This window comes from Eretmochelys imbricata, chromosome 6, assembly GCF_965152235.1.
Source record: "Eretmochelys imbricata isolate rEreImb1 chromosome 6, rEreImb1.hap1, whole genome shotgun sequence".
Classification (NCBI taxonomy): Eukaryota; Metazoa; Chordata; order Testudines; family Cheloniidae; genus Eretmochelys; species Eretmochelys imbricata.
In genome coordinates, this window is record NC_135577.1 from 18,986,596 (window position 1) to 19,002,715 (window position 16,120).

At 48.6% G+C, this 16,120-nt stretch overlaps 1 protein-coding gene across 3 annotated transcripts in view; it reads right to left on the minus strand.

The window, feature by feature from the left end:
• Window positions 1–14,636, minus strand: part of LOC144265522 (NACHT, LRR and PYD domains-containing protein 3-like) — a 65,707-nt gene extending 51,071 nt beyond the window's left edge. For all 3 annotated transcript variants that reach the window (XM_077818167.1, XM_077818169.1, XM_077818168.1), the window contains exons 1-3: window positions 14,498–14,636; window positions 1,646–1,742; window positions 766–1,069 (exon numbers count right to left, since the gene is read on the minus strand). In XM_077818167.1, the coding sequence (XP_077674293.1) occupies window positions 766–1,048 (283 nt within the window). In that variant the 5' untranslated portion in view covers window positions 1,049–1,069; window positions 1,646–1,742; window positions 14,498–14,636. The remainder of the gene's footprint in view (window positions 1–765; window positions 1,070–1,645; window positions 1,743–14,497) is intronic.
• Between the last annotated feature and the right edge of the window lie 1,484 nt (window positions 14,637–16,120).

Sequence of the window (16,120 nt, forward strand, 5' to 3'; positions counted from 1 at the left end):
ACTTAGTTATTAACAGATGCTCGTCAAAAGTAAACTAAAACCTATAGAATATTACTATGTGCTGGTAGGATCTAGAGCCCCAGTTGGTGATCAGGGCCCCATTGTACTAGGTTCTGTGCACACACATAAGAAAAAGACAAATCCTGCCTGAAAGAGCTCACAGACTAAACCAACAAAATGCTCCCTGCATTGTGCTCTGGAGGCAGCTAAACTCTCCCCCTGGGGGACTGTCCAGGTCAGAGAGTTCCAAAGGCCTCTAGGGAGAGCCCCGCTGCCAGCCCTGGAGCGTTCCATCCCAGGGACCCCGCCAGATCCAACCCAGCTGAGCTGCTCTGTCACCGTGGGGAACAGGGGAGAGGAACAGGAATGACTGTAACAGGGTTGAGTTTAGCTCCATCACAGAGCACATGGATTCTAACATTGCTGCACTAAAGAGTGGCTCCCCACTGGAACTTACAGTCCTGTGAGACACTGAAAAGCGGCCTGGAGTCTTTGGAACCGCAGCTCTCTAGGTTTGCTGGCTACCTGGCTGTTTGTATTGCACTGAATTTGTTTCCTTAATGAAAAACAGCTTTGGAAATAAAGTTTGAGCATCTGGCCCACCACTGGCATCCCTGCTTATTGTCCCCTGGCTTCCTGCTGAGATTTAGAATTTGGCATTTGTGCCATCAGCCTGTTGTTTCTCCTTCTGCTTCTATTGCTGCTGGCCTGGGGCATATTCCAGGAGGAGACTCCCAGGTTTTAAAGTGGCTATATGTTTCTTACCTTTCTCTTTTCCTTCTTTGAGTTTAGCAGCAGAATCTCGGAGATTGATCTGAGTGAAAACGTCTATGGTTACATCTACTGCAGCCTCTCCACCATAGAATTTCATCAGGAGGTTCTTTGTATCTGTCCTGTCGGCATTGTCCAGACAACCTTGAGGGATGTTACCTTTCCCCTTAAGGGCAGAGTGTGATAGTTTGTCTTTAAATCTTTTGAAGTCTCCCTGAGAAAGGTTGTCAAGGGCATGTACGAGCAGATCACTGATTCTGCTGCTTTGGTTTCCCATCACTGGATATCAGGAAATGAGCTAAAATACAATGAAAAGTCCCATTATTAATAAGTGATATGGTAGAGAAAGCAAGTGCGATCTAGTGGCGAGAGTAGATCACCGGGGCACATAACTCCTGGGTGCTTTTCCTCATAAATGGCTCACTGGACTTGGTCTCTCTGTGCCTCAGTCTCTCCATCTGTAGAATAGAGATAATCATACTCCTCAAACTCACAGGGCTGCTGTGCAGCTTAGCCAGCATTGGTAAAGCCTGTTGAGGATGAAAGGTGCTATAATAAAATAAAATAATAATAATAGTAATTATCACCCAAATGAATTTCAAAATGCAAGGTTGGGATCCCCTAAATTAATTACATTTCAGAAAACAACCACTCAGTCTGGAATCTGCACATCACAGCCCTGGGGAATCAGGCCCCGTGTACTGAGATCCAGTGCTAGCTTGTGATGACCTCAGGAGGTTTTTTGCATAGCAGAGCACACCAGGTAAAAGGTACCTGTGCTAATTTCTAACAGTGATCAGGCCCCACAACCTGAACCTATAAACTAACTAGTTCCGATCAAAATTAGCCCATCCCAAAAGAGTGACGTACTTACCATTCGCCAGAAAGCTACTGCAAACAATAACGGTTGTCCCTAATTAGAGTTGTTTCTCTTAGTCTTCTTGATGCTCAACCACAGATGCACAGGGCATCTAGAAAGAAGAACAGGGAATTTGCTCAAAGTTTATTTCCACAACAAAGAGAAACAGAAACATCTCCAGTTAAAGCTAATCTTCAAAGCTTTTTGAATTTCTAGAACAGTTCCTCATAGGACAGCAAGTAAGGTTTTAAACCTTCCTGGTGATTTTTTATAGATATAAAACCTCTTCTTGGTTTTTATTCCTTCTGGAAGTTTGTCTTTTGGCTCCACTCCTTTGGCATCAACAACTGGCAAAACTTTTCCAGTGATCTATTTACACCACAGACTCCATGAACTTGTTCATCTTTTTTCACCTGCCCTCATATTCTGCGTTGGGAGAAAATAATGTAGTAGCTTTAACCAAGCAAGTAGCAAGTCTAATCAAAACAAACAACCTATAAAAAGGGCCATGTCTGAGTATTTGCTCAATGATCTCAGCAGACGGTGGGGCTGAAGTCCTTCTCACTCGTGCTTTCCTGAGGTGGAACATTACCACTATTTTTAGTTTTAAAACAGCATGAGAAAGAGGGGTTTGGAAAAAAATAAAGGAAGCAGAAGTGGACCTTCATGGGCCAGGAATAGAATAAGCTGAAAAAGTGAACCTGGAACAGCTTTACAAGTCACTTTCCCAGTCACTCAGGAAGAAGTTGCTGCTTGATAAATGGAGAGAGGGAGGAGGAATTGCTGATACACCCCTGTGAGATTCTTTATCACCGCTGTCTTTCTGGGGCAATCCCCTTTATTCCCTCGAAGATCAAATAAGCAATTCCACTTGGGGTGCAAAACCCCCACCTTACTAGCTCACACCCCAGTGGCACCATTTGAGGCTTTGTGTTCTTATTTTGAGAATTTCTCAAGTTTGTTATATTCATTTGCAGCTCCCCAAAGCCCATGTCCCAATGGAAAAGTGGAAGCAGGACATCAGCCGTTCATTTCAGCAGAGAAATGAGAAAAATGGTGACAAGGGATCTGCTAGCCTCAACCCTTTTAAGATGGAAGCACAGAGGGTGGTTTCTGCCTGGTTTTACGACAAGGTACCAGATCCTCTGTAGGCATAGGTCAGCACAGCTCTGTGGATGTCAATGAGCCATCCTTGATGACACCAGCTGCGGATCTGGCCAAAGGACAATTCACATCTTGGAAACGACACAGGGTCTGGGAAGAATGCAACGAGGTGGCCCATATCATAGAATCATACAAATCATAGAATATCAGGGTTGGAAGGGACCTCAGGAGGTCATCTAGTCCAACCCCCTGCTCAAAGCAGGACCAATCCCCAACTAAATCATCCCAGCCAGGGCTTTGTCAAGCCTGACCTTAAAAACCTCAAATGTAGGGCTGCAAAGGGATCTTGAGAGGTCATCTAGTCCAGCCCCCTGCACTGAGGCAGGACCAATAAACCTAGACCATCCCTGCAAGCATTTGTCTGATCTGTTCTTCAAAGCCTCCAATGACAAGGATTCCACAACCTCTCCTGGAGGCCTATTCCAGAGTTTAACAACCCTTATAGAGAGTTTTTCCTAATATCTAACCTAAATTTCCCTTGCTGCAGATTAAGCCCCTTATTACCTGTCCTTCTGTGGACAGGGAGTACAATTGATTTCTGTTCCCTTTATAACAGCCCTTAATAATTTGAAGATTGTTATCAGGTCCCCCTCCCCTCCCAGACTTCTTTTCTCAAGACCAAGACTATGTCTACACTTAAAATGCTACAGTGGCACAGCTGCAGCGCTTCGGTTTAAACACTATCTACAATGACTAGAGGAGGCTCCCGTCGCTGTAGTAAATCCACCTCCTTGAGAGAGGATAGCTAGGTCGATGGAAGAATTCTTTCGTTGACCTCGTGCTGGTCTACATCTGGGATTAGGTCGGCTTAACTACATAGCTCAGGGGTGTGGCTTTGTCACACCCCTATGCAATGTAGCTGGGTCAACCTCATTTCTCAGCGTAGACCAGCCTGAAACTTCCAGAGTTTTTTTTAGCCTTTCCTCATAGCTCAGGTTTTGTAAACCTTTTATCATTTTTGTTGCTCTCCTCTGGAACCTCTCCAGTTTAGCCACATCTTTCCTAAAATGTGGCATCCACAACTGTTCACGGCACTCCATCTGAAGCCTCATCAGTGCCGAGTACAGCAGAACAGTTACCTCCCCCATGGTTTGCATATGACACGCCTGTTAATACACCCCAGAAACATATTAGCCTTTTTCGCAACTGCATCACATTGCTGACTGATATTCAATTTGTTATCCACTGTAACCCCCATTACCACGTAGCCAGTCATTTCCCATTTTGTAGCTGTGCATTTGATTTTTCCTTCCTCAGCGTACTACTTTGTGCTTGTCTTTACTGAATTTCATCTTGTTGATTTCAGATGAATTCTCCAAATTGGCAAGGTGATTTTGAATTCTAAATCCTGTCCTCCAAAGTGTTCGCCACCCCTCTAGCCATGGTGTCATCCACAGATTTCATAAGGCACTTCATTATCCAAGTCATTAATGAAAATATTATCTGGTACTGGACCCAGGACTGACTCCTATGATACGCCCACCCTGTTTGATAGCAAGCCATCGATAACTATTCTTTGCATATGGTCTTTCACCCACTATATATATATATATGGGTCCCTAAAGAGTGGGGTCACAGGGGGCCTAGATTTGCTTGCATCAGCGTGCACACAGAGTGACTATCATAAGTGTTGCCCTAGAGACATCCATCTGTTGAGGAAAGTGACATGGATGCTATGGTCCCTATCTCGGGTTAGTCTCCTACTGCAGCCTTTAGCTCAGACAAACTCCCCAGGACATCTCTTTTACAAATGGCTCTTACACCTCAAAAAAACCTACGTTAAAGAACATTACGGTTGCAAAGTCAAGCAACCAAAAGTTAGGAAATGCCAGAACTAAGGCTGGCTGTGCCACCTGAATCCTGCTCCCTTGAGCAAGTGCACCACGATACAGTCTTTAGTCTTTCCACGGGACCTGTGCCTCATTCAGTGAGTGGGCAGTTAGTATTTATTTTTATCCTCCTGAATCAATGTGTGGCCTCAGGCCTTATGCTACACACCCCATTCAGAATTAATTTCTTTCTGGGTGTTTCTATGGTGCTCTCACCTTTGTATCTGAGGAATTAAAAACATGAATTAATTTATCTTTGCAACTTTCCTGTGAGGTGAAGGGTTATTATTATCCCCATTTTACAACTGGGGAACTGAAGCACAGAGAGATTAGACTGTCAGGAGTATCCATGAATTTTAGTTGTTCAGCTTGGGACACCTAGGGCCTGATTTTTCCAAAGTACAGAGCATTGTACAGCACTTCATACATTCAAAGTACAGCTCCAGTCGACTTCAGATGTAATTGTGAGGGCTGAGCACTTCTGTAAAACTGGTCCAGGTGCCTCATGCCGGACACCTAGAAAATGAGGAACACACAATTTATGGCCAGCTGTGAGCACTTTGATTTAAAATGACTTGCTGGCCTCACATGGGAATTCTGGCAGAGGCAGGGATATAATCTAGCTTTCCAGGACAGCATTCAGCTGCCTTAACCATGACATCATCTTTTCTCTTCCTATAATAAAATGCTTCGTTCACAATACAAATTCCAGCTTCTGCAACAAATGAGGCCAGGGTCCTATAGACAACAGCAGACACTGCTCTGTTGCCATGCTTAGCCGGAGAAAGTCAATACTGTAATATCCTGTTTTTTTAGGCTCTGAGGACAAGATTTTCAAAGTAACCAGTGATTTTTGAAAGCATAATTGGGACACATTGAAGGGTCCTGATTTTCAGAGGGTAGTACTTTCTGAAAATTAGGATCTTGTCATATATCTCAAGTTGGGCACCCAAAATCACTATTGACTATTTAAGTATGTATCAACAGTAGAACAGTCATTAGGCCAGAGAGAGCAACTGTGAATGGCTCTGTGGTTAGGTCACCCACCTAGGAGATTGGAGACCCCCAAGTCCCAATCACTCATTATTTATCCACTGTGGAACAGCTTCAAGAGGAGAGACAGAGAGAAAGCCCCCTCAGAATATCCCATAGCTCAGTAGTTAGAGTGTTCTCCTGAAAGATGGAAGACACTGTTCAAATCTTTACTCCCCCTCTCACAAAGAGGGTGGAAAGTAACCTGGGTCTCACACATCCCAGATAAGTGCTCTAACCACTACCCTAAAAGTTATAAGAGAGACAGCACCACTTCCTCCTCTGGTTGTTCTATGTAGAGCAAGGCAGACACCTAGCTAGCTCCCTCAAGAAACTTCTCAGGTGCCTGAACTGCCTGACTCCCATTCGTGGATCTCTAAGCAGAGATAGGCATCTCCCAGCAGAGATAGGCATCTCCCTGAAGCCCAACTTAGGAGCTTGTCTCTGAGGGAAGGAAGGGGCTCACCCCAAACCCATGTCGTTGGCATCTCTAACTGGATAGATAAGCATTTCGCCACCTAGTATGCTGGACTAACCCTAGCCGGGGGAGCTGTACCCTTTGTAAGCCTAACCATATCATGGGATGCTCTACCAGCCTGAGGTCTAACACTAGCTCGTAGAGCCCTCTCCCCATAACCCTAACACTAGCCCAGGAAACCGTACAGCCCCTAGATGTAACCCCAGCTGGGAGGCCCTATCCTTTCCAACCTTAAACCTAACTCAGGGAGCCATACTGTCTCCAGGCCTAACCCTAGACTGGGGAGCCTACACTCTGTATCCCTAACCCTAGCTCAGGGAGCCCGACCAGTCTGAGAACTAATCCTAGCCCAAAGAACCCTATACTTGGTAACCCTAAACCAGGGAGCCCTACCAGCTCCAGGCCCAAGTCTGACCCTGGGAGCCTTTCTAACCCAAACCCCAGCCCTCTGCTATCCACCGAGGCCTATCCCTAGCCTGAGGAGCTCTACCAGCCACAGGAATAACCCTGGCCCAGTGAACCCTATCCTTTATAACCGTCTGAGACCTACCCCTTGTTACCCAACTCTAGCCTGGGAACCCTATCTGCCCTGGCCCAGAGAGACCTACTCTTTCTAAGCCTAACACTAGCCCAGGAGCCCAACCCTTAGTAATGCTAAATACCTATTAGCCACAGGCCAAACCCTAGGACAGAGAGCCCTACCCTTAGTAGCCCTAATCGGGGGAGCACTATCGATCCCAGGCCTAACACTACCCTTAGAGGCCTATGTGACCTTAAGTTCTCTTGCCATGTGGTCTTTCTTTCTTTGTTCCAAAAACAAGCTATCCATCACATTGCATGGAAAAACCTCAGCGTTCTGTCCATAGGCATGTCCTTGCATACCTTGCTGAGTTCCAAGGCGTGTCTGCCTTCTCTCAATGCGTCAGTTGTATCGCTGATGGTCCTTAACGAGCCATCAAACAGGCTAGGCAGAGCTGAAACCAACTTGTCTGGGGTGTCAGCCAGAAGCATAGCATAAGTTTGAAATACAGACAGTATAGAGCCAATATTCAAAACTTCAACTATAAAAATGATACACATACACAGAGAGCATAATCATAACCAGCAAATCATAACCTTGTCTTAGACACCTCATTTGACCCCCTTTATATGAGATTTGGTGCAACTACAGGACCTTGGTTGCAACAATGTTTTATACGGTCCCAGTTCAAGTCAATAACATCACAGCCTACTGTTTGTAACCATAACCCTAGACTGACGATCCCTACTGGCCAAAGACCTAAACCTAGCCCAAGGATCTTTAGATTTACTAACCTAATCCTACGCCGGGGAACCATTTAGTAACCCCAACTCTAATCTAGGGAGCCAGGGGCTTTTTAACCTTACTTTATCCAGAGGATCCCTATGGGACCCTATCAAGGTTCCTCCCCCACTCTGAACTCTAGGGTACAGATGTGGGGACCTGCATGAAAAACCTCCTAAGCTTATCTTTACCAGCTTAGGTCAAAACTTCCCCAAGGTACAAAATATTCCACCCGTTGTCCTTGGACTGGCCGCTACCACCACCAAACTAATACTGGTTACTGGGGAAGAGCTGTTTGGACGCGTCTTTCCCCCCAAAATACTTCCCAAAACCCTGCACCCCACTTCCTGGACAAGGTTTGGTAAAAAGCCTCACCAATTTGCATAGGTGACCACAAACCCAAACCCTTGGATCTGAGAACAATGAAAAAGCTTCCAGTTTTTACAAGAAGACTTTTAATAAAAAATAGAAGTAAATAGAAATAAAGAAATCCCCCCTGTAAAATCAGGATGGTAGATATCTTACAGGGTAATTAGATTCAAAAACATAGAGAAAAACCTAGGCAAAACCTTAAGTTACAAAAAAGATACACAGACAGAAATAGTTATTCTATTCAGCACAATTCTTTTCTCAGCCATTTAAAGAAATCATAATCTAACACATACCTAGCTAGATTACTTACTAAAAGTTCTAAGACTCCATTCCTGGTCTATCCCCGGCCAAGACGACTACAGACAGACACAGACCCTTTGTTTCTCTCCCTCCTCCCAGCTTTTGAAAGTATCTTGTCTCCTCATTGGTCATTTTGGTCAGGTGCCAGCGAGGTTACCTTTAGCTTCTTAACCCTTTACAGGTGAGAGGAGCTTTCCCCTGGCCAGGAGGGATTTCAAAGGGGTTTACCCTTCCCTTTATATTTATGACAGACCCAATCCCTAATCCATATAACCCTAACACAGACAACCCTACTGACCACAGACCTAAACCCACCGTGGAGATGCCTACTGTTAGTAGCCCTAACCCTAGCCCAGGAAGCCCTACAGGCCCCAGGCCTAATCCTAGCCCGGGGATCCCTACCCTTAGTAGCCCGGGAAGCCCCACTGGGCCCTAAACTTAGCCCGGAGAGGCCTACCATTATTAGGGTTACCATATGTCTGGATTTTCCCGGGCATGTCCGGCTTTTTGGTTTTTAAATAGCCATCTAGGAGGAATTTGTAAAAAATCTAAAAAGGTCTGGGATTTCCCTCCCAATGCAGAGCGTGACGTGGCTGACAGGGCGGCCGGGCAGGATTGAGCCGCTCACATCGGGGCCTCCAGCAGCCAGAGCCCCACCCCTGCAGCCTCAGCGCGCCGCACCGGCAGCATTCGGGGTGGGGGAGCGCAGCAGCGTATCTGGCAGCGGCTCTGCACGGAGCCAGACGCGCTGCTCTAAGCGGCGCGGTAAGGGGGCCGGGGAGATGGAGAAGGGGCATGGGATCCTGGGGGGCAGTCAGGGGACAGGGAGCAGGGGGGGTTGGATGGGTCGGGGGTTCTGGGGGGGGCAGTCAGGGGATAGGGAGCAAGGGGGGTTGGATGGGTTGGGGGTTCTGGGGGAGGGGGCGCCTGTCAGGGAGCGGGGGTATGGAGAGGGGTAGGGGCAGACAGGGGCGGGGGGGGTTGGATGGGTCTGGGGTTCTGGGGGGGCAGTCAGGGGACAGGGAGCAGGGGGGTTGGATGGGTTGGGGGTTCTGGGGGGGGGCTGTCAGGGGGCGGGGGTATGGAGAGGGGTAGGGGCAGACAGGGGCGGGGGGGGTTGGATGGGTCGGGGGTTCTGGGGGGGGCAGTCAGGGGACAGGGAGCAGGGGGGTTGGATAGGTTGGGGGTTCTGGGGGGGGGCCTGTCAGGGAGCGGGGGTGTGGAGAGGGGTAGGGGCAGTCAGGGGCAGGGGGGGTTGGATGGGTCGGGGGTTCTAGGGGAGGGGCAGTCAGGGGACAGGGAGCAGGGGGGGTTGGATGGGTCGGGAGTTCTGGGGGAGGGGGCGCCTGTCAGGGAGCTGGGGTGTGGAGAGGGGTAGGGGCAGTCAGTGGCAGGGAGGGTTGGATGGGTCAGGGGTTCTGGGGGGGGCAGTCAGGGGACAGGGAGCAGTTGGATAGGTGTGGGAGTCCCGGGGATCTGTCAGGTGGCAGGGGTGTGGATAGGAGTCGGGGCAGTCAGGGGACAGGTAGGGGGTGGGATTCTAGGGGGGCAGTTAGGGTTGGGGGGTCTCAGGAGCGGGCAGTCGGGGACAAGGAGAAGGGAGGCTTAGATAGGGGGTGGGGTCCAGGGGGTCGGTTAGGGGCAGGGGTCCTGGGAGGGGGTGATCAGGGGACAAGGATCAGGGGGGTTGGATGGGTTGGGGGTTCTGTGGGGGGCAGTCAGGGGGTGGGAAGTGGGAGGGAGTGGCTGGGGGGCAGGGCGGGGCTAGGCCCCCCATGAAGTGTCCTCTTTTTTGAAAGTTCAAATATGGTAACCCTACCATAATTTACCCTAATGCCGTCCCAGGGAGCCCTACCCTTAGTAACTCTAACCCAGGCCAAGGAGCCCTAACAGTCTAAAGTGTTGGCAGACTCCAGGCACCCCAAGACTTGTTCAATCCTAACCCTGAGCCCAGGATTCCTACCAACACCAGGCCTAAACTGACCCCAGGGAGCCTTACTTTTGGTCACCCTAAGCCTCGCCTGGGAAGCCCTACTCACCGCAGGCCTAAACGTAGCCTGGAGAGGCCTACACATCGAAGCCTTAACCCTACTCCAGGCAGCCCTAGCTGTAGTAAATTTAGCCCTAGTCTGGGGATCCCTATTGGCTGCACTTCTCACTGTAGCCCAGGGACCTCCTCCCCTGGCAACCATAACCCTAGCTTGGGGAGTCCTACCAACCTCAGGCCTAACCTGATCCATGGAATCCCTACTCTTGGTAACCCTAACCCTAGCCTGGGGAGTTCTACTGGAGCCAGGCCCCAAACTAGCCCATAGAGGCCTACTGTTAAGGAGCAGTATCACCTTGTTCTAATGGTTACTGCCCTCCCTGTTAGAAATTTGTGCCTTATTTCTCATTTAGATTTGTCTGGCTTTAACTTCCAGCCACTGGTTTTTGTTATGCCTTCCGGAGTTAGTTTAGAGTCCTTTAATGCCTGATATTTTCTCTCCATGAAGGTACTTTAAACACCATAATCAAGTCACCTCGTGGCCTGTTCAACTAAGCGAAGTACACTGAGGCCTCAGATCATTTTTTGTGGCTCTTCTCTGCATCCTCTCCAAATTTTCAACATCCTCTTAAAAGTATGGACAGCAGAACTGTACACAATTTTCTAGTATCAGTCCCACCAGTACCATAAACAGAGGTAAAATCACCTCCCTGTTCAGACATCCAGGACTCACATTAGCCCTTTTTGCTACAGCACTGCCTGGGAGCTCAAGTGGAGTTGTCTGTTCTCTATGATCCCTAAACCCTTCTCAGAGTCACTGCTTTTGGGATACAGACCCCCACCCCCATTTTGTAGGCATGGCTGCACTCTTTGATCCACGATGTGTGAACTGGCATTTGGCTGTATTAAAATGCACTTTGCTTGAATGGACGCAGCTTACCAAGTAACCCAGATTGCTCTGTGTGAGTGCCTTATCTTCATCATTAGTCACCACTCCAATCTTTGGCCCATCTGCAAATTTTTAATCAGCTGTGATTTTATATTCACTTCCAGGTCATTGATGAAAATATTGAACGTAAGGCCTAGAACGGATCCCCACAGAACCCCATTAGAAACACACCCATTTAATGGTGATTCCCCACTGACAAGAATTCAGCCCAAATACAGAGCAGCTCGAAACGGTACCATTCCAAGACAGCATTTTTTGTCTCTTTATTTCTAATACTTCAATCATCAACGTATCTTGGGACCAAGAGCTTTCCTAGGAGGAGAGTCATCTTTTGCACCAGCTAAGCATGCACGGGGGTCTGACGCTAGCCAAATTCCCACAGCCACACATACGCACACCATGAAGAAGACTCTGTGGTGGGAGGCAGTGGCAGGGACAGTAAGTCCATGCTGATGGGTTACACTCCCAGACCAGGTGCTATTTCAAACTGGAGCATTTTATCCAACTTTTTGCAGGCTCCAGCAAACAAATGAAGAACTTTCACAGGCCCCTCTGCCGGAGCATCTCCTAGGAGCACCAAACGACACTGCAACCACACCCTGCTCATCCCAGCCGTGTCCTCCTGACCTCTCAGCATCATTCCAAACCTTAAAGACAGGGCGCTAGAAAATATAGCCCTGGCCTTCCAACACTTTCCACCTAAAAGCAGGCTATGTGTACACTAGCATGTAGTTATTACAGCTGCTCAGCGCTGGGGTACTCCAACCCACTGAGGACCGGTTGCATGCCAGGTGTACCACAACTTGGAGGCAAGCACTGTAGGCACTTCAGCAGCTGGACCTTGTAGGCGCTCGCCCCAGTGGGTCCCAATATCCACTCAGACACATGGCTAAGTGAAGGGGTATTTTACGGAACTGGCAAGAAAGGGAAAGGCTACAAATACCCTAGCTACAGAGGCTTGAAGAGTTCAAAGTGAGCAATGGTAGTTCTTGTTTGGGTACCTGGGACAGTCCACTTTAGATTTAGGGTTCTTCAAGCCTAGTGCCTGGGAGCCCTCCCCACAGCAGCCCAGTCTCCAGGTTTTCAGACCAGGATCTCTCACTAGGACTCATCTGCCCTAGTTCCCTGCTCAGCCTCTCTGCTCTTCCCCGTAAGTCCCACACAGACCTCATCCCGGCTACACATGTGACAGTCACACCCTGCTTCACTGCAGTGGCCTGCGTTCTGCTGCAACACTTTGTACGCAGTTCCCTCTGGGGGTCTCCCTGCAGGCCAGGAGGAAGGGGATGTGCAGGGGAAGATGGGAATTAGTCTCTTGTTTAGCAGATCCATCCCAGGCAGGCACATAGATTCCAACTTCTGAGAGATGCCAATGTACAGAAGCTAAAGTATATTGAAACAGGAGGAGAATCAGCTCACCAGCCATGGAGGGGGAGCTCGCCCTCTGTTTTTAGCTCCCTCCCACTCCCCCTTACTTTCAACCCTGTACATGCTGATCGAGTAGCCCTTGTGAAACGGTTATGAGTGGACTGTGGACTAGCCCAGTCCATAGATTCAGGGAGCTGCACAGCAGCCTTGCACCTTTATTTTGGGGCTAGATTTCTCCTCCCAAACCTTGTCACTGAACGGATTAAATCAGTAACGGTCCATAATGATTTCTCTTCATGTGCAGGTTTGAAATATAATCCAGCCTTATGTTGCTATTGTTGTCCCAACTTCTGACACCAGTGTCATCTCTCTGCTAAACAGTAGCAGATGTCCAGGGTCTTGCAGGTCAGTTTCCGATAGAGAAGAAGTCAGTGATGCAAAGTCTGGGTACACTTTAAGTGTAACTTGTTTTATTTTCACATGCACACCAGTCCTGGCATGAGACGGTCACACAGCAGGTGGGGCAAACCCTTCTTCTGGGAATCTCAGCCCAGCACCAATGCCCAGTTCCCAGAGAACAGACTTCAATCAGAGCCCATGGCAGAGAGCAAACTCTCAGGCTGACCACAGAGCTCCCTCTCTCCCAAAGTTGTCTCCACACAGAAAATACTTGCATAACAGAGCAGATAAAATCATGGCAAGAACCAATGATTGGAAACTGAAGCCAGATACATTCAAGTTAGAAATAAGGCACAAGTTTCTAACAGCGAGGGTGATTAACCATTGGAACAAGCTACCAAAGGAAATGGTGGATTCTCCATCTCCTGCAGTCTTCAGATCAAGGCTGGAGGCCTCTCTGGAAGATCTGCTTTAATCAAACAAATGGTGCCAGACCAGATGATCTAATGATCCCTTCTGGCCTTAAAAGTCTATGAATTTATGAAACCAAAAAACACCCCCATTTGATCCATCCCCCCCAAGAGCAGCAGCCCATTGGCACACCAAGAAACACAGCCCAAGTAAGAGTGACACATGGTCCCAGTCATAACATTATGTAGCTCCTTCAGTGCAGCCTCAGAGATGTAGACATAAACCAAAGTGTCTGCCCCAAAATGAGTGAAATATACATGGATTGTTTTTTAAATCCTGTCTTACATAGTTCATACACTGACTGTAATGTATGTAAACAAACCAGTATAAATGGGAGTTAAGGCTGGGTCTGTACGTCATTCAGCAGTTGCTAATATTTAAGTGTCCATAAATGTCATGGCATGTGATCTATGCTGTGTAATTCACAGAGTGATTTTCCTGTGGGGGTTTTGGATCTATGTCTCAAAGCTGCCTGAATTTCCAGCAAAGGAAGTTTTTAGTCCAGAATTGGGATTGGGGAAAGAAGGGCACCTCGGTTAGCTCCTTCTTTGGTTTCTATTTCCTCTCTAAACAACCTCCTTAACAACAATCCCCAAATCTGCCTTCTCTTCCCAGAGATAACCCCCGACCCTTAAAGCCTGTGAGCAGCCAGGGAGTGAAACAGCCACAGGATGCCCGCAGCAGTTCCAGTCTCCGAAGTTTCAAAACAGCTTAAGTAGGGCTGGGGATGTGTCTCCACCTGGCAAAGGGAGAGATCCCCCAGGCTCCCTCATGGCCCCCTGTGCCCTACAGCAGGCCAGTGGCTCCTGTGGTTTTCTCAGCTGTTCTTGATGATGGGCAGGAGGGTGGTACCTCCCCTGGGACAGTTCTGATCTATAGCCCATACCTTACACTCAGACTCATTCTGTCACACACATACTTCTGTCTCATGCCCCACCCAAGCGCCTCCTCAGTCTCGATCCCTCCCTCACACACGCAGCTGCTAAAAGCAGAGGGAATGGCAGACCAGTCCTCTCCTTTCTAGTTTAGACACCTACGAAAGACTACAATCCTGAGACCTCCTCTGCTCCCCTGCAGGAGGGACTCTAGAGACCTCCGCAGAGATGCACCTCCCCCACCCGTCTCTCAAGAGGAGATGTTGCTGATCTTTACAGAACAAAAACCCTGCTCTAACATGATTTCAGCCAAGTGAAATATTTTGCATGCTGAGCTCACCCTGCAGCACTGAAGAGCACTGGTTCCGTTGGAACGAAAATCAGCTTTTCTTCCTCTCAAAATGAGTGGGCAAATCCCCACAAACTGATGAAATTCAAGAAGTTTCACTCTCTAGATGTAGTCCCTGGCAGGACTTCCTTGCCTATTTCCTGTCTCTCTCTCTCAGCTCAGCTCCTTTCTCCTCCCCTTCCCTGTTTAAAGAAACAGAACTGTTTTGTCCCTACAGTGCTCGAACAACCAGTGCAGCAAAAAGCCTTACACTCAAAGCAGATGCCTAGTAAACATCCAGCAAAAGAGAACATTAACAATAGAGATGTGGATGGGCAAATTTTTGGCCTGAGGGCCGCATCAGGTTTCGGAAATCGTATGGAGGGCTGGTTAGGGGAGGCCGTGTCTTCCCAAACAGCCAGGCATGGCCTGGACCCTGCCCCCTATCTGGCCCCCCCAACACACTTCTAGCCCCCTGACGCCCCCCCCCCCCAGGACTCCTGCCCCATCCAACCCCCCTGCTCTCTGTCCCCTGACTGTCCCCAGAACCCCCGCCCCTGACTGCCCCCTGCTGCCCCATCCAACCCCCCCTCCTTCCTGACTGCCCCCAGGGACCCCTGCCCCATCCAACCACCCCTTCTCCCTGTTCCCGGAACTCCTCTCCCTGACTGCCCTCCACCGCCCCATCTAGCTCCGCCACTCCTTCCTGACTGGCCCCCCGGGACCCCACCCCCATTCAACCCCCCTGTTCCCCGCCCTCTGACCACCCTGACCCCTATCCACCACCCCACCCCACCCCCCCGAACTGCCCTGCTGTCGTTACACCTGGCTCTGCAGCCCCGCCGCCCAGAGCACTGTGCTGGGGTAGTGAAGGATACTGCTCCGCGTAGGAATGTGCTACTGGTAGCACTTATCGCTACGTACAGATTGTAAGAAACTGCTCTTGTATTAAACTGCTACCTGATGTAGCAAGTGCCTACAGGTAGCAGTTTCTTGCACTATGGTGCCTGTGAAATTGCTACATGTAGAAATGTGCTACCGGTAGCAGTTAGTGATACGTACAGATTGTAAGAAACAGCTTTTGTAAAAAGATGCTACTTTATTTGTACATGCTTGAAACCTGTTATCGCATTTCAATCTTCCCTCATAGGTCATGTTTTCTAGACCTTAAATTTTCACAAACTTTATAAGCGTACTCTCTATGCCATTATCTCAATCATTAAGATTTTGAATAGAAACCTATCCAGAACTGATCCCTGGAGAACCCCACTCCTTATGCCTATTTTATTTATCGTTATGTCCATCTAGGTTTCATTTCCGTAGTTTGTTTATGAGAAGGTCATGGGAGATAGCATCAAAAGCCTTACTAAAGGCAAGATATACCATATCTACTGCATGTAGGCTTTTTACACTGTTAAAGACAGCGATCAGGTTGGTGAGACTGCTTGTGTAAGCAGTGTCAGGATGAGCTCCATCCTGACATCTGGTGGTGAGGTGTGGCAAGTTGTGGAAAAGAACTTCAGGGGCCAATCTCATTTGCATAGGCACACCCACCACGCCTAGAATGAGACCATAGCTGCCCAAATGGTCACTTTGGCTGCTGTGGGATCCCCTGTGTCTCTGTTATTGGGGCAG